This window comes from Quercus robur, chromosome 4 (genome assembly GCF_932294415.1).
Source record: "Quercus robur chromosome 4, dhQueRobu3.1, whole genome shotgun sequence".
Lineage (NCBI taxonomy): Eukaryota > Viridiplantae > Streptophyta > Magnoliopsida > Fagales > Fagaceae > Quercus > Quercus robur.
In genome coordinates this window covers 55,867,893-55,894,394 of record NC_065537.1, presented here as the reverse complement: position 1 = coordinate 55,894,394, position 26,502 = coordinate 55,867,893, and the positions used below count along the sequence as shown (strand labels likewise).

Here is a 26,502-nt window from a genome sequence, read left to right as displayed (position 1 = left end):
AAACTACCCAATGATAGAGGTAGCTCTTGCCAATGATGTAATACATTTTGCAGAGTACTAAATAAAATTTCAAGCTTCACGTGTGCATATATATTGTAATCACATTTATGTATTGAATGATAATATTTTTATGTACTTTATTAATAACTAATAAGTACTATGAGAGAATCTATTCATTTAAAAAAAAAAAAAAGTGGAATCATTTATAATGAAGAGGTAAACTAATAGAATTTTAATGAGATTAATTAATAATAATATTTCAGTTGATTTTGAAACCCCTTTTTTTTTATAATTCAATTATTTCACGGAAGGGATTTGAGCCTTGAAGGAAACCAATCAATACAATACCACTGCGCTACATGACAATTGGCTGTTTTGAAACATCTTGTTGGTTAGAACTTGGAACCCTTTACAAATACCAAGTCTTAGGACAAATATTTTTTCACAACTGTTGGCATAATAAATTGTAACCAACCATTAGTATATTGCAAAATCTCCCAAATGAGAAGTCCTGCTAATTCATCCAACTTGTTCTACAGCCTTCAACCATATAAATGGGTTCCAGCCCTTCTCTTTGATCTACATGGTAGTCAAAGCTGTCTTATCTTTAACAACAGCACCTAACCTGTAGCCAAAAAGACCCAGCAAAGAGCTAGGATTGGGAAAAAAAAATTTTAATCTAGTTAAATACCGTGACCAGAAGTAAATATAACAGGTAGAGTATTAGTAGGGTGAAGTGAAAAACCTTGTATTGCTTGTGCACATGGCTTAACCTTTCATATGTAGTAGCCATGGCAGCGGCACAATCATCAGCTCAGTCCAGAACTGCACAAAGAATTTGGAGGCAGAGCACAAATTACGGTTCTGGTTTCATATCAGAGTCCTGAAAGAAGGGAAAATTCAGAAATATCAACAGACAAAAAATGCACTTGTTACCAAACCAGTGAAATCATATTTGAAAAATGAGTTGGGGAAGGCTGTCTGTATGCGTCGGCAGCTCTTAACATTTATATATGCATTTATGTTGCTTTGAAAAGTAAACAGTGATGTTGCTAGAATCAAAAATCATGTAAGAAAGAAGCAATGAAATGATTTTATGGGTTATTAGCATAGGCAGAACATGTTCAATCATGCTCCATTTGGTTGCTGACATGACAAGGGAAAACAAAATCATATTGAAAGCAAATGCAATCATTCAAAACCAACATATTTAAAAAATTAAAAAATTAAAAATAAAGTAAATAAATACACTAGTATTTTAAATTGCAAAACTATTTTGAGGGAATATATACTCTGTCAAAGCATACTGACAATCACAAATAACAATAAACTGAATATAAATCACCCTATATACTGGCAAGATTAATGGGGACAAGTAAAAGTGTGCCAACTGGTATTTACCAATATTTAAGTAGAAACCCAGTAAAATTCACATAATTACACCAGTCAACCCCCTTCATGCGCAATTTAAAAAAGAATCCTGGTGCCAAAGTGTGGACAAATCAAGTTTACCAGAAATTATATAAAAGAGCACCCCCAGAGAGAGAGAGATGAATAGTCCTATGAAAAAAGTTACTTCCATTGAATTGTATCAGTCTTATTTTGGCAGATGGCATACCTCATTTCCTTAATTATAGGACCCCAAATTTAACTGAAAATCAATAAATCACACCAAGGAATATAAATTTCATTTACCTACAAAGTGAATGCAGGACCATCATCAACATTTTAAATAAGACAGTCACCCTATTTAGCTAATCAGTATTCAGTACAATAAACCAGCAAACTAACAAAATTATACATGTTGTGCATGAAGTATATAGCAGTGGTAAACTCGAAGGCTTATTAGATAGGTTCTATGGTGTAGACATCAGATTAAAGCTAATTGATTCTTGATGGGAAACACAAGTGGCAGCCCACCTTAAAGACCTACAAGAGGTGAGGGAAAGCTGGCTCTACTGCTCAAGCCTTGGGATGTTTCGGATGATGGAGGACTCTCATGGGACCTTGCTTAGTCTTACTTTATTGTTTTATTGCTGCTAGATCAGTTTTAATTAAGATCTACAAGTTTCAATTTAGCTCTACCAGAATAAGAAATAAGGAAACTTCGTAATTCCTAGATTTTCTGGAATGGGCTGTACCAAAGGCCCATGAGTCTTATTTTATGTTTTGACTCCTCCTATTTGTTTTAGGAGTTATTAAGTCATTTTTTTTATTATTTGTTGTCAGTATTCCTAGTCATTCTAGGAATAGAATATTTAGAGTTCAAGTTCTTCTCGGAAAGATTATAATAATATTCTCTATATAAAGGCTTTATTGTAGCCAATAATAGAGTGATTGATTAATAAAATTCTAGAAGCTTATTTTAAGCCTTGAGGGTGTGATTGCCTTCTCCTACCTAAGTGTGATTGCTTAGGAAGAACTAGCTGTGATTACCTAGTGTTTTATTTATCTTGTCTTATGTTTATCCCCTGTTTAAGCCCCAAAACAGCCATCAAGATTCAATATTTTTCTACTAACCTACAAACCTTAAACATTGATCCTTATTCAAGAACCATTCAAGAACTCAACAGAAAATCAATTTTAGTGCTCATCCTGCATCAGTTCCATTTATCCAAATTATGGGATTTGAATCTATTATAATTTATTTTAAGGGTTTTAAGGGATTTAATTGCTATTCTAATTATGATTTAATTATCTTCCCTTATTTGATGTAATTTGGGACCCTATTTATCAACCCAGAGGAAACATTATTGTTATGTTGAATTTGATGAATAAAAGTACATTAGAAAATTTTCCTTAAGCCTGGTGGTGGATTCCAAGCAAGTTCTAGGTGGTAAAGCTTAGAGTTTAGTTCTGTTTTTCTTCCTAAATTCCAACAATATTACTTTTACAAACCCTGTGCTGCATCATACTAGAGGAGTAAGTTGCAATGCAAACTAATATTGCAATATCACATGGTGACACTACCGCTAATAAATAGATATATAAAGTAACTATTTTTTTAGTTGTAATTAAAGTTTAGGGAATCAAGTAATTAGTAATGACAAACTACATGTTGCAAAGTAACAAAACATAAACTTTAAGTCTTGACCATTGTCAAGAAAGCACATTTAATAATTTACCAACCCACCCATAAAAAGGTGTGTGAGTTTGCCATTGCTAAAATTTTCTACAAAAGAACAACATGCAGATTATAGTAATAAAATTGGAAATTAATTATTGATAAGAATTTGTTAATAAAAAAGAAAAGGGAAAACCATATATACACACTGGGTAGTAGGTTTTTTTGGTGCTTATGTAAAGTAAGTCACACAGCCAAACAAGATCAAACTCACAATCTTATACTATTACCAATGATGACATGTCAGTTGAGCTACATATTAGAGTGTTATGAATACAAGAACTCTAAAAACGAACATAGGCTGTGTAATAACATTAGAGGTATATATTGGAATTACCATAATTACTTCTCCAGCCATGGGAATGAAGGCTGCCCCAAATTTGATAAGTCAAAGCTTCCTAAACATGGAAGCATAGTCCTCTGCCAGCAACCTCCACATTTCACCTGAAAATAAATGACAAAAAATGTAAATCAAAAGTTCAAATAATCCACATATTTAGAACACAGCCCTTTTCCAACCAAAAAACAAGATGCTCCTAACTAATAATTATATTACAAGTAAAATATTATTATTAACCTACATGTTTGTAGTTATGAAAAGTATACTGATTTCAGAACACATGCAGAAGGAAAGCTATTTAAGTGGTCATAGGACCATCAAAAAGCCAGTGCATCATAAAAGAACCCATAGATGACAAAGTAGATTTGCATGACTGATTAAGAAGCTTCGGTCACATGCACAAATGGTTTATGACAACACTGGCAAGGGCATTGAACGGCTAAATGTTACAGGTTTTAAAAGAACAAGCAGGAAATCGTAACCATATTCATTAAACAAGCAATTAAGGAAAATCTCAGTACCAAACTATGATTAAATAAGAGGGCTTTCACCTAGCCAAAATAACCATATGGTATAGAATGAGTCAATCATCCCCCACTCTGGTATTTTATTGAACAAACATGAGGACATTTTCTCTCTTAAATCAAAATTTTCTATTTCTAGGAAGTATCATGATCATCCAACTAAGACAGGATTCAAATTTTTTTTTACGAGCAAAAGTTATCATTAAAAGAATACACTAAGGGTGCAAACCAAGTACATGGGGAGTAAACAAGGTGAATCCAAAATAGAGAATTTAATACACACAATAAAAACCAACGTAAGCTTATGGTATCTAGGAACTCTAGAAAGTCTGCAGTAAAATAAGTATGAGAGGCCAAAGTACATTCATGTAAGGGTTCAACAATAACTTCAACTTCACCACAAATTTAACACTTTCCCCTCAAAGCAATGATCATTCCTTTCTCTCCAAAGTATCATTTTTTCCCCTGAAGACACCATATTAAATTAAGAAACAACTTTCCAAATCACCCCATTAGGCATTATACTCCTCTTATTAACAAGTCCCTTCCAATATTATAACACCTCCATCACAAAATAAGGCATTACCCTTGTTAAACTACCGATTAAGCTATTAGGAAATGGTGAATTGAATCACTTAACCATAATTCTAACACTCCCCCTCGCGTGTAGGCCCATACTCCCCTTTAATAAGTGGGGACATCACGTGGGATTTTTAACATTTTAAATGGGAAATAGAGTGGATACAGGATCAAACCTAGGACTTCCTGTTCGGGTACCATGTTAAACTACTAATTGTCCCAAAAGCTAAGTTGTTAGGAAATGGTAAAGTAAATCACTTAACCATAATTCTGACAACCATGAAGACACCAAACAAGCAGAAAACCAACCATTACAACCCCTTAGCCACTGCACAATGTAAGAATAGATGAGCCATATTCTCTCCATGGCTTTTACAGAAAACACCTGTTCATTTGAAAAAATTGAAGGATTTCAGGTTTTTTTCAAATGAACGATTTGAAGACCTATAAATTGATTGCCTGAACACTTAATGAATTTTATAAGTCTGTATACAAAGTATCTTTCAGCCTCAAAGTGATATTCATCCTTTATTTTTTTTTACTTTCCATTCATTCAGATCTCTTCCATCTCATGAAATTTGTCCGGATCCTCCTTTTCTCCCAAAAAAAGATAGAGAGAAGGATCTTAGGTGGAGCCACTATCTATGACATGGGTGGTGGATCCCAGAAAAGTTGGCCAGTACAAAATAATTTGTTGCATTATTATTTTCGTATTTACACAGATGCTAAATGCATCAGCACAACATTTCCAAGTGCAATTTATATTAAAAAAGAAAAAAAAAATTGCATTTGATAAAGGTCAAAATAAACTGAGAAACAGATGGTTATAATCATGAGTAAAGAGATTAAAGAACCACAGGATCTATGGAATCAAACCAACCTAAATGCAGAATATAGCCAGATGAATAAAATTGATTTAACATGCATTCTACCATCCATATAAGCAAACCCCAACTGACCATGATTTATTAAATCAAGAACACCATAAACAGATCAGTGATCAAGGCCTAGGAAGCACGGACACTTCATTTGGGGTGTTGTACCCATGTCATACTAGTGTCATACCCGCCGTATCACATTATAATTTTTTGGAAATTGCTTGTGTTGTCGTGTCATACCAGTACCCATATCCGAGTCTGTGCTTCCTAGATCAAGGCAAAATTGTCAAAGAAAGAAGATGCTTTCTCCTTTTTAACCAACTTCAAAACATAAATAACCCAAATTTCTGTGTATAATTTATCTGATAGACCCAAGATAATAATTAACAAACAGGAGCAACTCAAGTTCCTAGTTGAAAACAAACCTAGACACAAAATTGAAACACTTCACAAAATGCCTAGCATAATCAGCCTCCAACCTTATGGTCCAGCCTTGAAGAACAGTCAATACTTTTTAAATAAAGACAAAGACAATACTGAAGAAATGATACCAAAGTACAGAAACTGACAGTGATGTATGGCAGGATCCTACAAGAATGCAGGAAGTAGACTTCAGGAATCAATTTTAAAAAAATCATGACGAAATTCTAACGATGCTGATAACTGAAGACATGATAGTTTCATCTCAATTGCCTATAACGTTCAATGCATTTTACAGTTTTTCAAAAGGACACTAAAAAGTAGAAAAAGTAGCAACACATAACATTCAATGAACTTACAGTCATTCACTAACAGCTCAACAAGACAAAGAGCAGATACTTAATTTCTGGACCATGCAGGAAAACCTGATACTGAAAATCTTTTTACTTTTCAATAAAAATATAAATATGCTTTCAGGATTACTACCTCCACTTACACGTTTAAAATTTCTGTTTTAGCATCAACCAGGTTCAACTTGAGAGGAAATGCTGACAGTTGCACATTGGACTTCCTGGAGTATCTTCACTTTAAAAGATCAACTGCAAGATTAAGCTGCAAATTGAATCTAAAATATCTAATCCTATGCTGAGCATAGAAAATAATCAAACATGAAAAATTTTATTACAACAGTAGAAACCATTTACAAACCAAAAAAAGAATATAAAAAATTTGATTACAGCAGCATAAACCTATTAGCCAAAAAATTACTAATGTAGGGCACTGCTAGAAAGAATTCTTTGAAAAAGAGTTAATTGCAGAAAGGAGAAGTGAGTAAATGAATTGAGGAAATTAGAAAAAAACATCAGCTTATCTTCAATATTTCAATCATCTATCTCTTAAATAAGAAAACTATGAAGTGCAAAGGTTTGAAACAGATACGTTTGGGTGACAGGTGCTTCATATCAAATCAGAGTGCCTTTAAAATAAGATTCTAACCAAATTCATCTTTTCATATATAATTGAACAGTTATTGATGATGGGAAAAGAACATTGCAACCACTCAGTCAACAGACAGGCTAAAACCCCTCTTATGAAACGCAGCTTGTATTTGAGTAGGGTGCGTGGATTGCACTCGTGGCATTATGTGGGATTAAAATCCATCAAAAGTTTCCCACTTGGTTGCTAATAATAAATTTTCCTTTTACTCCTTGATGATTGTGGAATAGTGCCATGACCCACTCAAATAAAGGCATAAACTTATGCCAACTTATACCTAGTATTAATAGAGGGCTTGATCTCTTGATTCTACATATTTTATGTGTTGTGGCAAATCAAGTGTGTTGTGATGTGAGAGAAACCTAGCAGTTGCATATATTAGAGTCAAAAACCAAAGGGATTCCTTGTTTTGTGCCTTTTGTGAAAGTGAGGCTAGAGTGTATTTTGGGCCTTGGTTTCTTGAGAGAGTCCTTGTGCCACTGTTGTAATCTCCCTATTTTATAGTGAAACTCTCTCTGTCGCCACCCGTGGATGTAGGCAAATTGCCGAACCATGTAAATTCTTGTGCTCTTTGTGTGTGTGATTGTTTTTTTTTTTTTTTTTTTAAGGGTCATTTGGCCCAACAATTTCACAAGGCAAACACGCTTTTTTTTTTTACTGAAACGCGAAAAGCCTAACTGTTTGGTTTTGTGATTTTAAAAGAACAGTGTTTTGAAAACCACTAAAAGAAAAAAATGCATTTAGAAACTGCACAATTGCACATGCCCCATAGCTTTTTGGAAACATCAAATTCAATCCCCAAATCATGTTTTGCACTTAGCACTTTATTGGATTTTCAATAGTCAAATCACCTTCATAATTTTTTAATGACCAAAATATCTGACAAAGAAACTTCCCCTTCCTTACCATGTCCTCTGGTCTCTCACATCACTGTTGCCCTCACAGTTGTTCATCTGCCATGCCTACTGTCAAATTCAAGTAATTTATCATCTTCTTTCCCTGATCTTTCCATTATGCATTAAATTTGTCTCTAATTGATGACAGAAACAGACTCCAGCCCAAAAACCAATATACTACTTTTGATGAGATTCTCCCACTTTTCTTATCAACTCTCTCTATTCTTTTTTTTTTATACCTTTTTAGATTAATGTGCATTCTTCTCTATATTCATCTATACTCTATTGTATATTTTCCTGTTTTTGATTGTATGTTATTTTGTTTTATTAAAGACAAACAGGGTAACCCAAACCCTTCCCTTTTTTATATTTTATTTTTTATTTTAAGTACTTTCTGATGTTCATCTTTATAGCCTCCCATTCTTGGCTTTCTGGTCTAAATTAAAAAATAAGTTAATAGATATGATAACCTTAATAGCATAGTTAGGGCTTTTTGGTAATTCAAAACGGAAACATCAATTTTATACCAATGTTATCCAAATGTTTGATTGATAGAAATAGCACCCTCTCATTAGTTTTGCCAAACACTTAAATCTGATTTAAAAAAGTGTTTTTTTCAAAATGCAGGTTTTAAAATCGTTATTTTAAAAACACTTTTTCAAACAACTAAGTCAAAAAGACACTGCTATTAGTTTGAATCCTGGGGATGCTATTTGCACAAGACTCTCATTATCCCTCCATGTGAATCAGCCTTTCCTGCCTATCCAAGGGTGGTTAGCAGCAAGTACTTAGCCCATGCACTTTAAGTCCTTAGAGAGGCAAATACATTTCGGAATTTCTTATAATATTCACATGTGACAGCATGGAAGTTTATCATAACCACTAGAAATTTTGATGCTCATGCACAAGTGCAAAAGTGTCCCAGAAAAACTAAACTTCTCAAAGCCTTTGAACTAAGATAAGATATAGAGAAACAGACATTTCCAGAAAAATCAGATATAATTGCTTTAGAATATATTGAGTGATATATGAGAACACCCCACCAATTACGTCAATGTCAAAGAATGGTAAGACAGCAATAAATCCAAGATACAAGAATCTAGATGCAAAACAATACACTCCTAAATCAAAAGGATAAACAAGGAAGTCAAGCATTCACTGGTCAAAAGCTGTGGGGGAGGGAAGGGAAGGGAGTGCTTTTCATTGAAGTATCGTGCACCATCTTGATCACAACCATAACAGAACTTAGGAGTCTGATATCATGACAATCCCAAACTCCAGCAATGCTTGGCAAAATATATGAACTAATAAGCTGAAAAAAAAAAAAAAATCTTTTTGTTCACTGATATTTTCAAATTTTAAAACTATTAGAATATTAATTAAGTGATAAACTCACAACTTTTCCTATCAACTTCAACTTTTAGGAGAATTGGTAGTTTATCATGGTATTAGAGCAAATGGTCATGAATTTGAACCCTATTTCCACTCTACCTCCCATTTAAAATGTGTTAGCCCACATGTGGAGAGGAGTGTAAGAAAATTGGTTATGTGATTAAATTCACCATTTCTATCAGCTTCATCTAATGGGAGAATCAATAATTTATAAAAACAAAACCACTCTGTTCAAAGATAATGATTCAGCAACGAAAAAAGAGGTTTACTCACTGTTTGGATGTCTCAATTTTGGTACTACAGAGTTTTTGTTGGGAGGGGCCTCTCATGTGATGCCTGCCAGATGTGAGACTAGTGTAAATAGGTTGAGTCTAAGTTATATAATTTGGTATTTGAGTTGAGTATTAACTTTTTTTGATAAGTAGTTGAGTCTTAAATTGTCTAGAAGTTTCCAAATATTTTGGGTTTTTTTTTTCTTCAGGTCCAAGTTAATCTGTTATTGGACTTTATTAGGTTGTAAATTTAGTAGTCAAATTATGAATCCTAGCGCTAATAAGTTAAGTAAAAGTCAATGATTTATATAAATAAGCTTTTATTATGCTAAAAAAATTCAGAAATTCTGAGAATGAAACATTGAGTACTTGGTTACTGAACACTCTCTCTCTTTGTTGCACACTGATACAGTCACAAACCTCTTTTCTTCCCACTTAGCAAAACCCTAGAATCCCTATATTTCCCTACTCATTAGCCACCAAAACACCCATTGAAACAAGCCATGAAAAAGTAAAATCCTTAACACATACGTCTATAGTCCAAAATTTACTCTCATTTGTGTTTGGTTAGAGGGTGAAAAAATGGAGGGACTGAAAATAGAGTTTGTACAAATTTACTCTCATACCCCTGTTACATAACTTTTTTTATATAAATATTTTATTAAGGAAAATAAAGTATTGTTTTTTAATAAAATAAGCAACCCAGAGCAAAGAACCCAGAAAAAAAGGAGTTTAACATGAGGAGAAAAGAATCTAGAAAAAAAAAAAAAAAGAGTTTAACGTTGCAATGAACCTAGAAAAAGAGAAGAAAAAAAAAGAAAAAAAAAAAAGAGTTTACGTGTTTAACATTGCAAAGCAAAAACAGAGTTTATGTGTTTAACGTTGCAAAGAACCAGGAAAAAAATATATATAAAAAAAAACACCAAACCTTTAACGTGAATTTATTAGATAAGTAATTTCAATCAAACCACTTCTCCTCCCCATTTTCTCTCCAATTTGGGGGGTTGAAAAATGGTGGGCCCAAGGAAAAAACAGTTGGGCCCACCACTTTCTCTCCTCCAAAATCACTCCAACCAAACACCCCTCCAACCCAAAATCTCTCCTATTTCTCTCCCCCATTTTCCATCCTTCCTATTTTCACTCCAAACAAACGTAGCATTAAATTCAATCTTCCAAGCCATATTCAAACTAAAACTTTTAGTTTGAAAGTCTAAAACCCTAAACATATCCATCTATAATTCCTAAGCCCACTTACAGGCAGGTGTACAAATTTCATACTGTTTTGATGCTCTTACGTTCTTCAATACTTAAAAGATGAGGCCCAAAGAAACCAAAACAGAAATAAGAAAGGATTAGTCCAAACATCAAAATTAGTATTTTGATAACTAGTGACTTGAAGAATACCTTGCAAACACATATATACTCTTCAGCTTGTAAGGACCACTATAATACATCAATACTTGGGATGATTTTTGGAAGCAGTCTATATGGTGGCCTTGAACAAGTATCGCCAGAATCAGGAATGCATATAAGCTCATTCTCCAAAACAGAATAGGCTTCTGAAAATGCCTGAAACATAATACATTTGAGAATGAGATATAATAAAACCAAAAAGAAATCACAAAAGTCATTCCACCAACATGCACGGAAAGTTCTAATACAAAAGAAAGATATTTTTTTTTAAAGTAAAATTATGTTAGCAGGCAGTTGAAGCTTACAAATGGGTAGCAGAAAATATTTAAAATTACAATTAATTAGCTTGTCAGTAATTTGGGCATCACTTAAGATGAAGAGATTGTGCGCTAATGTGCCATTGTGGAATTGGAGGCACTTTTTTTAAGCATACATGATATGTTGCCACAATTGTGTGCCTGCCAACATACAAATTAAGAATTATTTTATTGGTAATTACACATGCACTCGGAGGGTCTTAAGCCCACGAACTCACTCTCCAGCTTCCTCATACAAGAGGAGGTATCATTTGAGCTAGAGTTCGTTGGCTAAAATACAACTTAATAATAATGAAACTCTATTAAAGATTTGTTTTTGTTAAGTGAAACTCTACCTACAATTTCAGAAAAGCATGATCAACAACCATGAAAGTTACCTAATAATGTTAAGCAGCTATCTATGAAGCACCATATTATCACACAGGTCAATTTAGAGTTTAATCCCTTTCTTCAATCATCATGCCATGGAAAAATTTATCATATCAAAGTAATAACTGCAACAAGGTTCACTAGCTTACCTTGATACACTGATGAATCCTAAAGCAATTTCTCCCCACATTATTTGTTGGATATAGAGGATCATCAATGTGAATTGGATCAATACTACAAGCAGAAGATTGTCAATACGTTACACAAATGGAGATATGTTAGGGAAATCACAAAATCACTTATCATTCAAAGATTTCAACATAGAAAGCAAGCAGGTGTTGCTATTACCTACAACCTCTTTCTCTTTTCATATAAACTCCACTTCCCTGTACTGAAATACGCATCTGACGAGGATCAAATACATTCCTGGAAAATCAGAGGTTGATTGATAAACAGTAATAAATCTATAAATATTGTGTTGTATATACTAAATAACTTTTTATTCAAAGTGAAATTTCAATTCAATAACAACTTTCAAAAAGGAAAGAGAAAATTTGATATCAGCATTTTACTTACCCAAAGAAATACAGAAAATCCATCAGAAGGCTTCCAAAGTTCTGGAAGAACATTAAAGCGGTAATTAGCCAAAGGCATTCACTTAACGACTATCAGCACAAATTGGAAACAGAAGAAAGAGAACAAAAGCATAAAATTGCAAACCTTGCATGTAACCAAGCCACAAGAAATTTGACACTACATATATATATTTGATACGTAAGAAATTTGAATATTCAAATTAGAGAATTGAAAACCTTGACAACATGGTTTCCTGATTGATTGTTGGAAGAAGGTAGGGTAAGTGTTTTAGATTTATTTATTAGTTCAGTTATTTTGGTTGTGAAGGGGGCAGGTGGGACTTAAAATGTAGCTGTTTGGCTTCCTTAACGTGAGGTTTTTATATGTTGGGAACCAAATAATGCGAAATAAGAATTTTGTTTCCTCCTTTCCGCCAGCTTTGTTAAGAAACCAACAAAACATCAATAATCATAAAACTCAAGAAATGTGCTGAAGTTTGTTATGCACTACTCAATGTTAATCTTAAAAAAAAAAAAAAATAATAATAATAATAATAATAAAAACATGCCAAAGTATTTAAGGGGGAAATGGTGTCCAAATTACTGTGATGGTTGACATTTCTAGCATTTCGTTGGATCTTTACAAGAGATTTGTCACTACTCTGTCCACTTGAAAAACCTTTTAGTTTGGTGGTAAGAAACTATAAAATCTCTTCTTCTTCTTTTACCTGGTATATGACACGATATCCTGTGGGACTTGAACCCATGACCTTACCCACCAATGACACCACTCCTCTTCTCCAGATCAAAATTTGGCCTAAAGTCCATTGGCCACCCATTAAACTAATACTATCATTTCAGAGTATTGAAATTCTTAAAATGTTTTTACAGGGGGATATATATGACATCCCCCACAAGGTTTCCAGCCCTGGCATTCCAAGGTAAACTTCAGAAATATTGTTAGTATTCATGAGCAAAGAACTTAAGGACAATAGCAGCAAAAAAAAGGCAGTACATTTCATGCTTATAGAGGATGATGCCTCCTACATGAATGCCTTCCAATATGATGCGGTTGGCTATTCAACATGTCAAGTCCCAAGTGTTATTAGTTACCTAATTTCAAAAAAGGTGGACACTTTTGCTCATCTACTATCCACTTAAGAAACTTAAAAAGCCACCACGAGAATAAGGAAGGCATTAGATGCAGATTAATGAACTAATTTCTTTCTTTTTTTATATAGGTAAGAATGATTTTATTGAAAGAAGACTACTTCATACAAAGAGTTCACAAAGTAGCCAAAATAATTACAAAAAGATAGGGACTCTATGAACATTGAAATGGAATCTCTGGTTGCGAGTCCCCAAGCACGTGACCAATCAAACAAGGTTCCTGCAAATAGGGAGAGGAGCTGATCCCCCATACTCTCCATATCCTCAGAAGTATGCCTATTGCACTCCCACCTTATAATCCACAACAAACAAAACAAACCCAAATTCTAAATGTTTGATGAATGTTTTCCCATCCAGTTCCTCCAACCAAACAAAAGATCAATCACTCTCTCTGGTAGAACCCTACATATCCAAACGCTAGGAAGCACAAACATAGATTTGGGCATGAGTACAACACAGCAACATGGCAAATTTTGAAAAACTAGGACAGGTGTACCGCTGGGATATGCGTATAAATGAATTATATATATATATATATATAAAAAAACAAAACAAAACTAGTTGGTAATTATGTTGAAATAGGAGTGGAGGAGGTTCAAATTTCAAAAGTCAATAAAGCTGAAACTTTCTGTTGCCCTCTTAAATGTTATCACGTGAAAGGCTCACAAAACTAAGAAAGTAAAAAGAAACAACACAAAATCAAGTAGAAGAAGCAGCAGACAACAAGAAATAAAAATAAAAAGGAGAAGAAGTGAAGAACCAGAGGAGAGGACGAAATGCAGAAGAGAAATAGATCTAAGAATCTGGGCTGCTGGAGCTATGTAAGAAGAAGAAGAAGAAGAAGTGGGAGATCGAAGTGAGACTGAGAGAGTGAATCAGTGAGAGAGAGAGACAGAGAGAGAGAGTGAATCAGTCAAGCATCTATTGTACACCCTCAATAACATATAACAAAATATTCTCCAGTCAATTTAGATTTCCAAGAAGGATGAAGTATCTACAAGTAAAATATTTCCTAGACTTACCACAGACCACTTTGGTAATTGAGGTCTAATGTTGACATAATTATAGAACATAAACAAGAATATAGAAGACAATTTTTGTTTACTCCTAATATAAAATATATGGGGGAACCATAAGGCCAATGAACTCTATTTTAAATGGCACTTAGAACAAGGTGTAGAGTGAGAACGTGGGTTTAAAACTCACTTTGACAACAGATAATTAAAGGAAACAGAGGATAATTATCATGGATTAATTTTTTATGAGTAAAATCCATGGAAAGAATAACGAATCATATTTTCTTACATTGTGCAGTGGTTCAGAAACTGTGGTCTATGATCCCTCTGCTTGTTTGGTGTTTCCAGGGTAATGCCATTTTTTGTGATGGAGATGTTATCACGTTGGACAGGGCATTTTGGCAAAGAGTAATGAGGGTTTGGAAAGTTGTTACTTTGTGCCTTGAAGTGTCTTTGGGTTTGGAGAGAGATTCTTGTTGCTTTGCAGGGAAAGAGTTGAGCATGTTGAAGCTGAAATACTTAATTTAAAGACCTTATATGAATGGACTTCCACATCTCCTACATCTTCTGCCATAGACTTTCTGGGGTTCCTAGATTACTTGAACTTTCATTAATTCTTTGTTGCACTTTTATTGTTTTTTTTTTTTTTTTTTTCGTTTTCGTTTTCTTCTTTCTTTTTTCTTTGTTCCTTGTATACACCTCATGTACTTGGGTAGCACCCCTTTGCATTTTAAAGAATTATTTACTTAACAAAAGAAAAAACCCACTAGATATGCATAATTCTTTTATGGATGTTTTAGATTTTTAAAACTCCAGATGTTAGTTCTTTGGGTGCTCTAGAATACTACCTGTGTACTAGGTTCTTGCCCTCTTTCTTTTTAATAAAATTCTTATTACTAAAAGGAAAAAGCCTCATTAGATGCACATGTACCTTAACAATAAAAAAAATATGACACTTTTTCGATAAATAATGAAATCTATTAAAAAAGCAATAGGTCGCAGGTTCAAATCAAGGAATCAACATCTCCATAAACAAACTAAGGCCGCCTACCAAAAGTGGAAGCTTTGTACATTAAATACAACCTTTTTTTATAAAAGGAATAGCGCTAGTAATGTTTTATATACAAGAAGAAACAGCAACGATGATACAAACTTCAAGCTCAACAGAATCTTTAAAATAAAAAACCCAGAGAAAAAGAGTATTTATAATAATTATAAGACATAAAACAAGTGTAATATGTCATTAATAAGGGAAAAATCCACACTATATAAAACAACATGCGAAGTTGAAAGACTGATACTAACTTGGTTAATAGGCCGGCCAAGATGATGCTCATGCTGAAGAAAACGTGTGATAAGTAACACCTGTAAAAGAAGTCACAGTACAAAAGTTAGCACATGCAGAATCACCATTGACTTATTCTCTTTTATCCTCAATGAGAAAATGTAAAAGCTCAAAAGAACAACCAAAACAAAGTGTGTATCTTGTTTCATAGAATTTTAAAATGTTCATGCAGCTTCTTTAGTCACAGAACAAGCCAGTTCAAAGAATACGACTAATGCAGCATTACTAACCAAACAGTGGGAACTTAAACCCCCAGAATATGACTGGTCCAGGCTACGATCTGCCAAGAACTGTTTCAGTACCAAAGCAAGGGGTGTAGCCGCTAGAAATTGTTCAGTCAGCTCCTTAACCTGTACAAAAACAAAAAAATATGTTGAACTTGAAATATGATTTGGAATTTTATACCTAAAAAAATAATAATAATAATAAAAAATAAAAATAAAAACCCCTCAGAAAGACTAATTGGGAAAATGTGTCCAAAGCTAAGGCAGAAAACACAGAAAGGTAAAGACCACCAAAATTGTGGTGGCATCCTAATTTGAAGTCAAATCCATCTGGCTGGCTTCTGCAACTTTACAGAAAACTTCAGCCTTTCAAAGTAACATTTTATTGGACAGTATCTCTTTTTCTTTTTGGATTACTGTGTAGGAGAGGGAGATGGAGAGAGGGGGGGGGGGGGGGTAGGGGGGGATTCTGTTCAAACTAATTTTCATATAACATTTCCAAACCAGCTCATCAAATTGCAATTAAGTGATCTAAATAAGCCTTCCTCACAAGAACACTGACAGACACATATTAATGTACCATACTTTCTTTTTTTGAGCTAAGACAATAGATGTACAATACTTTCAAAACCTCAAGTACAATAAGAACCCACAAGTCAATTTTGCTTCTTAAAGAAGAGGGCATACCCCAGGAATCCAAGAACTCAAGAATATAAACTTTCATGAGAACACAGGATTCCATGTATCAAACAGCCCTTAATGGTCTGACCAACTCTACTCTAATCCCCTTTATTCCCCCTCCCTCCCCCTCAATCCAAACAGGCCATAAGAGTCTTCAACTGAAACATCAATCTTTGGCATGCACGCCCTGATGTTCCTCTGAAGTTGGTTTCAAGAAATGGATTACAAGCTCTAGTCCAAGACTAAGAAACATAGAAATTGCTCAACAGTAAGACCCTTTGATAAGTGAAACCAAGAAACCCTTAACCTAGTATTCTTCTTACACTATCACAATTAAGCTAAAGTACATCATCAGCAATGATTAATTGCAGTTAAGCAAACCCTTGTTACCATCTGTATTATATTTTTTTTTACATAGGTATGATAGAATTCACACTATGGCATCCGCTCCATGATGATTGTTCTTTATCTTCAAGCCATAATACCAATTGGTTTTTGGTATAGGTAGGGTTTGAACTCTAGATCTCTTATTTGAAGACAAGGAATTTTACTAATTAAGCTAACTAGAACCCACATTACCATGTCTAATATCTTGCAACAAAAGTGCATAGTTGATCAAATCAATGAAAAGACTTCGTTTTTTTTTTTTTTTTTTTAATGTCGGGACCTTTCTAAAGAAGAGCACATTGGACTTGCCTCTAGCCAGTAAAACCTATGGGAAACTAACCCCACCTGCCAAAACCAGCTGTCGGGTAATCCAGGGGCATTAACCCCAAAAACTTAAATTAACCTTTTATCAAAATTGAGTGAATCATGGGTAGAACTTGAAGTAGATATTCTAATAACTATCTAAAAGGTAAGGATCTTATAGCTAAAAGTACTATATTCCAAAGAAAATTACCAGCTTTGTAGTTTGCAATCCTGTATGTGATGGTGACTTAAAACTGATGTCAAGACAAACTGATTTTGAATCATTGGTAGTATCACAATCTATCTGTGCACATTTTGGCAGAGCAGAATCTTCTAGAACAACCGTATCAGAATAAACATTATTGCCTTGTTCACCATTCATGTGAGTTGTCTCCTCCTTAGGTGATTGTACATTAGAGGCAGAAGAGGTAATGAGATCGTGAGGTACTTCAACCACAAGCTTAATAATAGGTATCTAAGACCAAAGGGGAACAGTATAAGAAGAAACATATAAGATTAAAGAGAAGCAAAATTAACAGAGTTTGAAAGAAGAGGCATTACAGCTGTATTTTCCACAGTCTTAAGGGAATCATTTTTTACCCACTCCTGGTTGGCAAGATACCTAGCTGCATGCTGAAATACCAATACAACAAAATCTCAATCTTTTAACTGGCAAAGAACAACAACAAATGCAATTTAACAGAGCTTGACCAACATGGCATGCTCAAATACAAAATTGGAAGGTTATAATAACAACAGTAAAAATTACACATAAAATAGAAAAAAAAAATAAAAAATAAAAAATCATGAACAGAACCACAATAATCAGTATCAACAAGTTTATGCACCCTCTTCTAGGAATCTAATTTAGTTTATGTTTACACTAATGGTGAGAAAAAATTTACCATTTTGAAATAGATACAAATGCCATGCACCACAAACAAAATATTTAGAAGAACTAAGTTTAGAAAATATATATATATTGAAAACATAAGCTGTTGAAAACAAGGTTGCGTATCTAATCATTCACCTGCAAAAATTAACATCTCATTCAAAAAAAAAGTCACACCATTAAAAAGTAAAGATTACAGACTTTGCTGTCACTTCAAAAGCTCCCTTACTCCTTGCTTTGGAATTTCAGTTTGTAATTGATGTATACATTTCAAGATTTTTTATTAAAAGGTGCTTGGTCATGCAAATCTCATTTGCCATTAACTTCCATGGCAGCTAACCACCATTAGCTTGATTAAATGCTAAAATTCACACTTCATCAAATAAAGTCTTGGTATCAAGATTGGCCTTCACAGAGGTATTAAATTCTTTTTAGATAGGAAATAATAATAATAATAATAATTGCAATTACTTACCAATAAATTATTATTATTATTACTATTATTTTATACTTTTTTATAAGAGTAATAATAAAAATAGTTTAAAATGAAAAGAGGGAGAGTGAGGAACACTTAAAGAAATCTAATGGCAGTGGTCAGAACCAAATGGAAAAATTCTGCATCAGATTAGGACCAACACAGTAGGCCATGCATCAACATTCTTCTACTATCAGCATGCTAAATCGGGGCCCTCAAGACCCCTTTCCAAGACCCTGATGATCATTAGTGTAAAAGAAATCAGTAATGGAAGTCCAATTAAGCATGGTAACATGCAGGTCTAGAAAAGAATGTTGTTGTTTGACCTAAAATTGTGGAACCTCTAATCCATCTCTTAATTCCGACATCAAGTTCCACCCAATACCAGAAATCCACAATGTGCAATGAAACTTTGGCTAAATAACCAAGAAACCCATGCTTAGCTACCAGCTAAGGTTGACTGCATGTGTATAGAGAGGCCAAATAAGTCGTTGATCAACAACCTTGAACGCCAATGATAGACACTAAAAGTACTTACATAAAGGAAAGGGGAAAAAATTAACCAATAAGCTTGGCTTGAATTCACAAGGCCAGTAATCATTCACAGTTTTATTATATCTGATCTTTTTTTCTCTTTTTTGCTAATTATATCAGACCAATTTTTTTAACCATGTAAAGGACTTGAGGGATATATATTAAATTAGATAACTCCTACCTAAAGCACTCCTATACTTCTCAACGAAAAGAAATAATAATTTGAAGTATGTTTGATGATATTAGTACTGATGAATTCATCTGCTCTTAAAAAAGAGAAATAAATAACATTAACGCACATTACACCAAGTTGCACCCACTGCCAAAAGGCTCCTAACACATTTGTCATTCCTTATCAGCTCCAATTATTTCCGAGTTTTCTGGCAGTAATTAGAAATGTTTGTAGAAGGACAGTAATCAAGGAAAATGGTTGAGAAGGTGCAAAATATTGGCTTATTTTCAACTCCTAAAAGCACCAATAACACTGTTGTTGTGAGCATCATTGATTCTCAGGTAATTCAATGTGACATCAATGAGATTTCCCTTAATCTGATTGTATAGAATATCTCAGTATATTTTAAACAGTTACAGTCTTAGGTATAACATCTACAATTTTATTGGATTTTATTGAGAACCCAAAGAGTTTCAGACTACAAGATAAAGAACATCAAGAAATATATAACTCACACAAATAGCTGTTTTGCCACAACTGCCTTACTACTACAATACCGATGTACATAATTGGCAACATACCTGAAGGCATGTTTCTTTGATACCATTACGACCCTCCAATATCCCAGCTTCTTTAATGGGTTCCTATAGCATATGTCTTGCAGATAAGGTGTTTGCCATAAAAGTACTAGCACAGGGTAAAGTAGTTATTGAATCAAGAATTTTACCAGGTTTCTCACTGGAGGGAGACAAACCACAAGGTCCACATCACTTGTTGGAAGGGACAAACCTGTTGAATTTGAACCAAATATGTGTGTTTGAGACCTGGGCCATAGGACTTGGAGAGATCGTGTAACTCGCTTGACTGCCCAATTTATGTAGGGCTTCCTGGCCATATTTGCTGCAGCAACCTTGGACACCATCATATTTGTAATGTCACATGGATTATTGGAGTCAATAAGGGCAAAGCTACAAATTCTCAATGCAAATTTTGAGTGGAGAAAAAAAAACCCTAGAATAATGATGATGGCCATAATGACAGACGATGATGGTGATCATGATAATGGAAAAAAAAGCCTTGTACCTGCTTGCAGAATGAGTCAATCTCATCACGGAGGAGGCTGTGCATCAAAGAAATTGAGGTCTTCCATGAAGGACAGCTTTGTAACTCTGGTGGTTGCAGAGGGATTGCAACGTCTGGCTGTGTAATGATATTTTCATCTAATAAATGCATTGCAAAACACCAGAGAAACTTTAGAACAATATAAAATAGGTGCCATACTTACATGTTCCTGATCACGAGCTAGCTTAGCAATCAACCGATCCTGCAGCAAAGCTGCAGGTAGAGGCTGAATCATTGGACGAGCTGACAGATTATTGTTTCTCCAAGAAGGCCAAACAACTTCAGCACCATCCATACGCAAACAAGCATCCTCCAAGTTATTTCCATCATTGTACCAACCTCTCACACCCCATTGCCTAGGGCTGGAACTGCCAGATCTAACAGTTGGAAAACCCCTTAGTTTTCTGGAGTCACTCACAGGGGAAGGCGGTGGTGGACGTGGAGCCCTTGGAACACAAAGCACTACAGGTGACGGTGGCCGCTTTATCCGAGGGTGCTCCCGCCTTGTAGAAGGAACACAAGGGCTTTTGTGATCATGATTACGCTTAAAATCTCTTGATCCCCTCGACCAATTTGGAACGACGATTGGTGGCAAAATAGGATAAGGAAGGGAATCTCCTGTCTTCCCTTCAACATCACTAGGTAAATTTGGCAAAGTTCCAGAACTGTCCTCTTCAGCCCCCGCATCTGCCAATGTTGATGAGGAATGCAACATCTTGCCAGGTATTTCATTTCCTGGAATTACATAACCAAGAGGCTGGTGTCCAGGCCCCAAAGGATCAAAAGAACTGAATGAAGCAGCAGTAGGTGAAGTCAAACCATTAGTACTATATGAAGAAGAATATGCAACCATGTCATCAACAGCCCTAATCATGTCAGCATCACGCCAAGCCCATGAGCTATCATCAGAACTAAGGGAAGGAGGTCGAGAAAAACCCGTCCCCGGGAGATCAGAAGGATTCCAGTACATCACACCACCACCAAAGTATTGATTATAATCTTTCCCGGAAAAAGCATGCACCTCAACTTCTTCCTCTGATATCCAGTGGCTGTCACATTCATCTGCTAGTTCCTGTGCATTTGTTAGATCGGGTGAATCTGTGAAGTCCCCAGAATACTTCCTTTCATCATCAGTGATCGGAGCATTAAGCTGCACACTGTGAGCGTTTAAACTTTGTGGGAAAGTAGACTGCCGCCTTGAGATAAATCCAGAATCATAATTATAGGTTACCGAGGGAGCCAGTCCACAAGTACTTCGAACCACTGGAGGCCAATCTAAACTCATTGACAATGGTCGAGACAGAATTGGCTTACACCCGCCTTCAATTGGAGAGTTTCTTGCATGATGCATTGTGGGTATGAAGGATTGCTGGAAGTGATTATGCCAGTTCCGACCAACATCCAGATGCAATCGATCAGTGGCAGCTGGGAGATGTGAACTAACAGATGGAAAATAAACAGGAGTAACATTGGGCCACTCATTCAGTGGGTACTCTGAAGAATTGGAGGGTCCTGTATCAAATGTATTTACACTCTCTTGCTCCCTAACCAGAACAGATTCATCTTTTATGTCAAAAGCTCGGATTGGTTTGTCAGGGAAAGTTGATTTTACATCACATTCACTTCTATTTTCACAATTCTGGAAATTGCTATCTTCATTGCTCAAAACATTATCAAGCCCCAATGCAGGCACAGCAGAAGGTACATTACAATTTAAGGTCTCTAATCTTAAAGATATTGTTTGCTTTTCAATCATATCATTTGATAAATTATAACACTCTGAACCTATATTACAGAAACTTTCACTAGAACCATTAACATAATCTCCTTGAATGCTTTGGGTGGCATTGTCCTCCCTAGTAGGCCCATTAACGGAACAAGGAAGACCGGAATTTGATGCAAGGATATTATTACCAATTTTATTATCATCTGTGGCATTCAGGGTGGTTGAATTGTGAGATGCTCGACCAGAATCTGGTGCCTCATTTTGAGAAACAGCAGACAACGAGGAATCTTCCATGACTGAATTCTCATACTTCCTCACTTCCATGAGATTATTAAACCCAGATTTTTTCATTTTGTTTTTATCTTTCCTACCCTTCCTTGCAGGATTTTGAACTTTTCCAACAACCATTCCTTGGGCATGTTCCTGATAACAACTACCAGTTATAAACCATCCAAACAATTAATATCATACCAATAAACCAATAAAAAGATAAATGATTTCAAATGAAAATGTGATAGTAATAATTATTGTCACCATTTGAACAGTTGATGTCTCTCTGCAAGTCTCCTTCCCCCGAGGTATATCAAAAATCTTTTGGGACTCCATCAAATCTGCCTTCTCTTTACATGCATTCGCACAATCAAGATCCTGGAATATTATTTGGAACATTTATCACTAAATATCTCAATGTGTGTATGTGTGTGTAAAAGGACTTCAGCAAATGCTTTATAGCATAAAATATTACCATGAGAGATTTTTCACATGGAAAATCATCTAGATGAGACCTTGGAATAGGATTTCCCCTTTTCATATTACGGGTTCTCCCTTTTTTTCTACGGCTACAAGCACCAGGCTTTTCTTTGGATTTATAAGGTAATGACTTCTCAATTCCCTCTTCCAGAAGTTCAAGTTTTGTACAATCAAGTGAAACAACCTTGAGAAATCCTCGCAGTTTCCTCAAAATACAATCAGAAATGGTACAAACAGATCCCAATTTACTAAAAAACAGTTCCCCTTTATCATACTCACCATGGTGGCATGATGATATCATCATGATAATATCATGAAGCACAAGCAAACTATTAAATGCATTTGCTAAGGAAGTTGGTTTTCCAAGAAGAGAAGCAGAGGTACTGATCAAGCCAAACTCTGCCTTGGCAGCAACACTGGGGATAGTCCTCCGCATTTCCATGGTATGATTGTATCTCACCGGATGTTCTGCTCCTGCACTAAAAAGCCACATCTCATCCTCCAAAACTGTACTTGCCTCCTTCAAAATCTCATGAGTCTGAAAATTTAACAGTGACCAAAAATTTAGGACAAAGTGTAATAAAAAATTACTAGAACCAGCAATTAGTCAATTTTAGAACCATCATGGTTCAATCATGTGTTATTTAATATGAAAGGCAATCTCTCTCTCTCTCTCTCTCTCTCTCTCTCTCTCTCAAGGAAATATTCTGTATGTTACACAAATTTGCACAAACGATGCAACAGATCCTTCTAAATAAAAGGAGAAATAAAATAAGAAACAAAGAAAGCACGTCTTCATGGCACAAGATCCTTACATACTGTATGTTACACAAATTCTGATGTTTACCCTACAAATCACACACGGGGTTGCTCCTAGGCATGAGAATAAACTGCTTAGCCCATCAAAGGTGAATGCCCCTGGATTACCCAGCAACTTGCTTTGGCAGGTGGGGTTAGTTGCCCATGGGTTTTACCAGACTATAGGCGAGTTCAAGGGGATTTCTTTAGAAAGGTTCCCTAACTTATCAAAATCAAAATCACACGTGGGGTTAACAGTTTTGTATACCTTCTAAAGAATTGCATTACGTATGATCTAGTCCACCTATCAAGCATTGCATCATTGCCAGATAACCAAATCAGCCAAGTTACTGTATAAGGTATGGCTCATAAATCTGCAATGTCTTTAAATATCCAAAACTTATGCATAAGCCTAACCACAAAGAAATATGATTCACCCATTTCATACAAAGACTATTCCATATGTTAACCTTTTACTCACAAACTTTCTATAAATGAATTACACTTCACCCTTAAAATATGTACTATTTCTACTTAAAACCACTTCTCCATCAATGCATATATTACTCCAACATTTAACTTCAACAATAACAAAGCCTAAGTACCAAAATTTTGGAGTCAGCAATGGATTTCACTACCATTCTAGCCTAGGCAAAATCATACACTGTCATTTTTTACTAATTCTACCGCATTCAATATATCCATATTTTGGTTTTGGTTTGTTCACTGCATCTATATTTTGCTACTACAACAAATCCACTCGTATTCCTAAATACGAAACTGCATTCTTAAATACACATAAAATGCCACATTATACAATCTATCACCAAAATCAGAAAAAATAAACAAATGACCAAACATTAAGAGTTGTTCCAAGAAAAGTACCAAAGATTTTGCGGACTTCCCCAACACCACAGTCAGGATTTTCCGCCTCGCGGCCGCATCCAAATTCCTCCACCAATCCACACATCCCCTCTTCCTCCAATACACATTAGCCGCCACGCCGGCAGCCGTGCTCGCCTTCTCCTTCAACTTCACCCCTCTTTTCCTCCCATTATTACAGTTCAACCACGCCAATCTCAGCGCCACCTCCAACCTATTCACCACAAAAGCCTCCATTGTATAGTACCCTTTCGCCTTCAACCACTCCAATTCCACCCAATCCGACCCCAACTTGCTCTCCTCCCCTCTCAAAAACCCTCCATTCGAAACCTCATCCATGGTCTCCACAAACCTCTCCAAATCCTCCACAAACTCCTCGCTCACCGTCGCCGTATCGAGGCTCCGAACCGAGCACGAGCATTGGCCGACGCTTTCCCCTTCGGTGGAAGAGAAGAGCCGAACCGACTCGGAGACGAGTCTCTCGGAGCGGTTCGACTCGGCGACGCGAGAGAGAAGGCCGCGCGACTTCTTGAAGCAGAAGCTGGGGAGGTCGTCGCGGGAAGGAATATCGGGGAGGACAATGAAGCAGCCATGGCCGTGGGTTCGGACCTTGCCGAGCATGTCGACGAGGACTCGGACGAACCTGGAATCGACGGCGGTGATGTGAGCTTGGCGCTGGTGGACGGTGAGAGACGAGAACCATTTGAGGATTGAGGACCTAGGGTTTGAGTTTTGGAGCGGAGGAAGATCTGAGTCGGCGGCGGTGCGGGAGTGGTAGAGAGAGATGTGGGAGGTGAGCGAGTCGATGAGTTGGCTCTGAGTCATGACCGAGTTGGCGAGTGAAGGTTTGGAATTACAACGATTTGGTTTTGATTTTGATTTTGATTTTGGTTTCGACATTTTATTGGGTTTGGTTTGGTTTGGTTTGGTGGCTGAAGTTGACAAGTTTTAGGTGTAGTTGCAGAGAGCATGAGAGAGTAGGAGAGAGAGGATACTCGGGGTAGAAGAAATGTGAGGGAGATGCGGGTCGTTCAAAGCGGGTTTTGTTTAGGGGGGTCCAGATTAGGCCCGGTGGGTCCTTAAAAAGAGAGAATTTGATAACTTTTTAGAAAATATGGTAGAACGCTAAAATTTATAGTACAACTTTTGCCCCTTCCTTTTTTGGAGGATCAAACCACTTTTGCTTTAACTCTTCTGCCGAATAAAACTTTGTCATAATTTGTCAGTGGCAAATTGTGAGAATAAAGTAAATTATTATGGTCCTAATATTGTTGAGTTTTTAGGATAATATTTTTCCATGCAATATTTTTAGCCTCTGTAATGAGAAGTGTTATATCTATAATATCTTTTAATATTTTTACAATAAAATATAAATAATAAGTTATTATTTGTTTTAATTTAAATTACTTTTTTGCTTACACGTAACAACCTGCAACTTAAAATTTATTATAAAAATATTATGAAAATATTGTAAATATTGTATTTCTTCCACAATTATCAATTGACAATCCCAGTTTTAAATAATTATTATACCAATGTGAGTCCTTTGGACTAAATTGGGTATTAAGTGAGACATAAATTAGGTGCAATACTGAGATTACACTTAGTAATTCAATGGAAAAATACAAATTTTATCTTATTTAATAACTAATTCAAATTGGGGTGTGAGTCTAGCAAGTAGAAGTTTTGGTTCTTTTGGACTCATTGAAAATGATGCCAAAGTAAGCTTTTTTTTAATGTAATTTACTTTTTTTTTTTAATATTTTTATTAAGTTACATATGTGCTTTTTTTTTTTCTTTCTCTATTTTGATAATGATTAGACTTAGAGATATGTTTTTTTTTTTTTTAATATAAGATAGAAATTCTACTCTAACTTAATCTAAGTATATATATGTGTAAAGTTTTCTTCTGGAAACTTAAACCATATTC

General features: G+C 35.3%; 1 protein-coding gene across 30 annotated transcripts; it reads right to left on the bottom strand.

Annotated features, from left to right (window-relative positions):
• Positions 1 to 222: 222 nt before the first annotated feature.
• Positions 223 to 25,665, bottom strand: LOC126723023 (uncharacterized). Of its 30 annotated transcripts, none has more exons than XM_050426218.1 (22): positions 24,576 to 25,660; positions 22,888 to 23,430; positions 22,677 to 22,790; positions 20,580 to 22,565; positions 20,378 to 20,494; positions 20,022 to 20,204; positions 19,876 to 19,938; positions 17,783 to 17,854; positions 17,433 to 17,696; positions 15,857 to 15,976; positions 15,587 to 15,646; positions 12,097 to 12,137; positions 11,869 to 11,946; positions 11,670 to 11,754; positions 10,826 to 10,990; positions 9,423 to 9,485; positions 7,768 to 7,823; positions 6,362 to 6,464; positions 5,527 to 5,712; positions 3,462 to 3,568; positions 746 to 883; positions 223 to 652 (listed from the first exon to the last, which is right to left on the bottom strand). In XM_050426218.1, exons 1-15 carry the CDS (start codon positions 25,470 to 25,472, stop codon positions 10,865 to 10,867), a joined length of 4,749 nt encoding a protein of 1,582 aa, XP_050282175.1. In that variant the 5' UTR covers positions 25,473 to 25,660; the 3' UTR covers positions 223 to 652; positions 746 to 883; positions 3,462 to 3,568; positions 5,527 to 5,712; positions 6,362 to 6,464; positions 7,768 to 7,823; positions 9,423 to 9,485; positions 10,826 to 10,864. The 30 variants fall into 30 exon arrangements, with proteins under 30 accessions (XP_050282175.1, XP_050282177.1, XP_050282162.1 ...); XM_050426220.1 differs by having other exon boundaries at positions 5,527 to 5,703; XM_050426205.1 differs by lacking the exon at positions 5,527 to 5,712 and having other exon boundaries at positions 7,768 to 7,826.
• Positions 25,666 to 26,502: the final 837 nt, after the last annotated feature.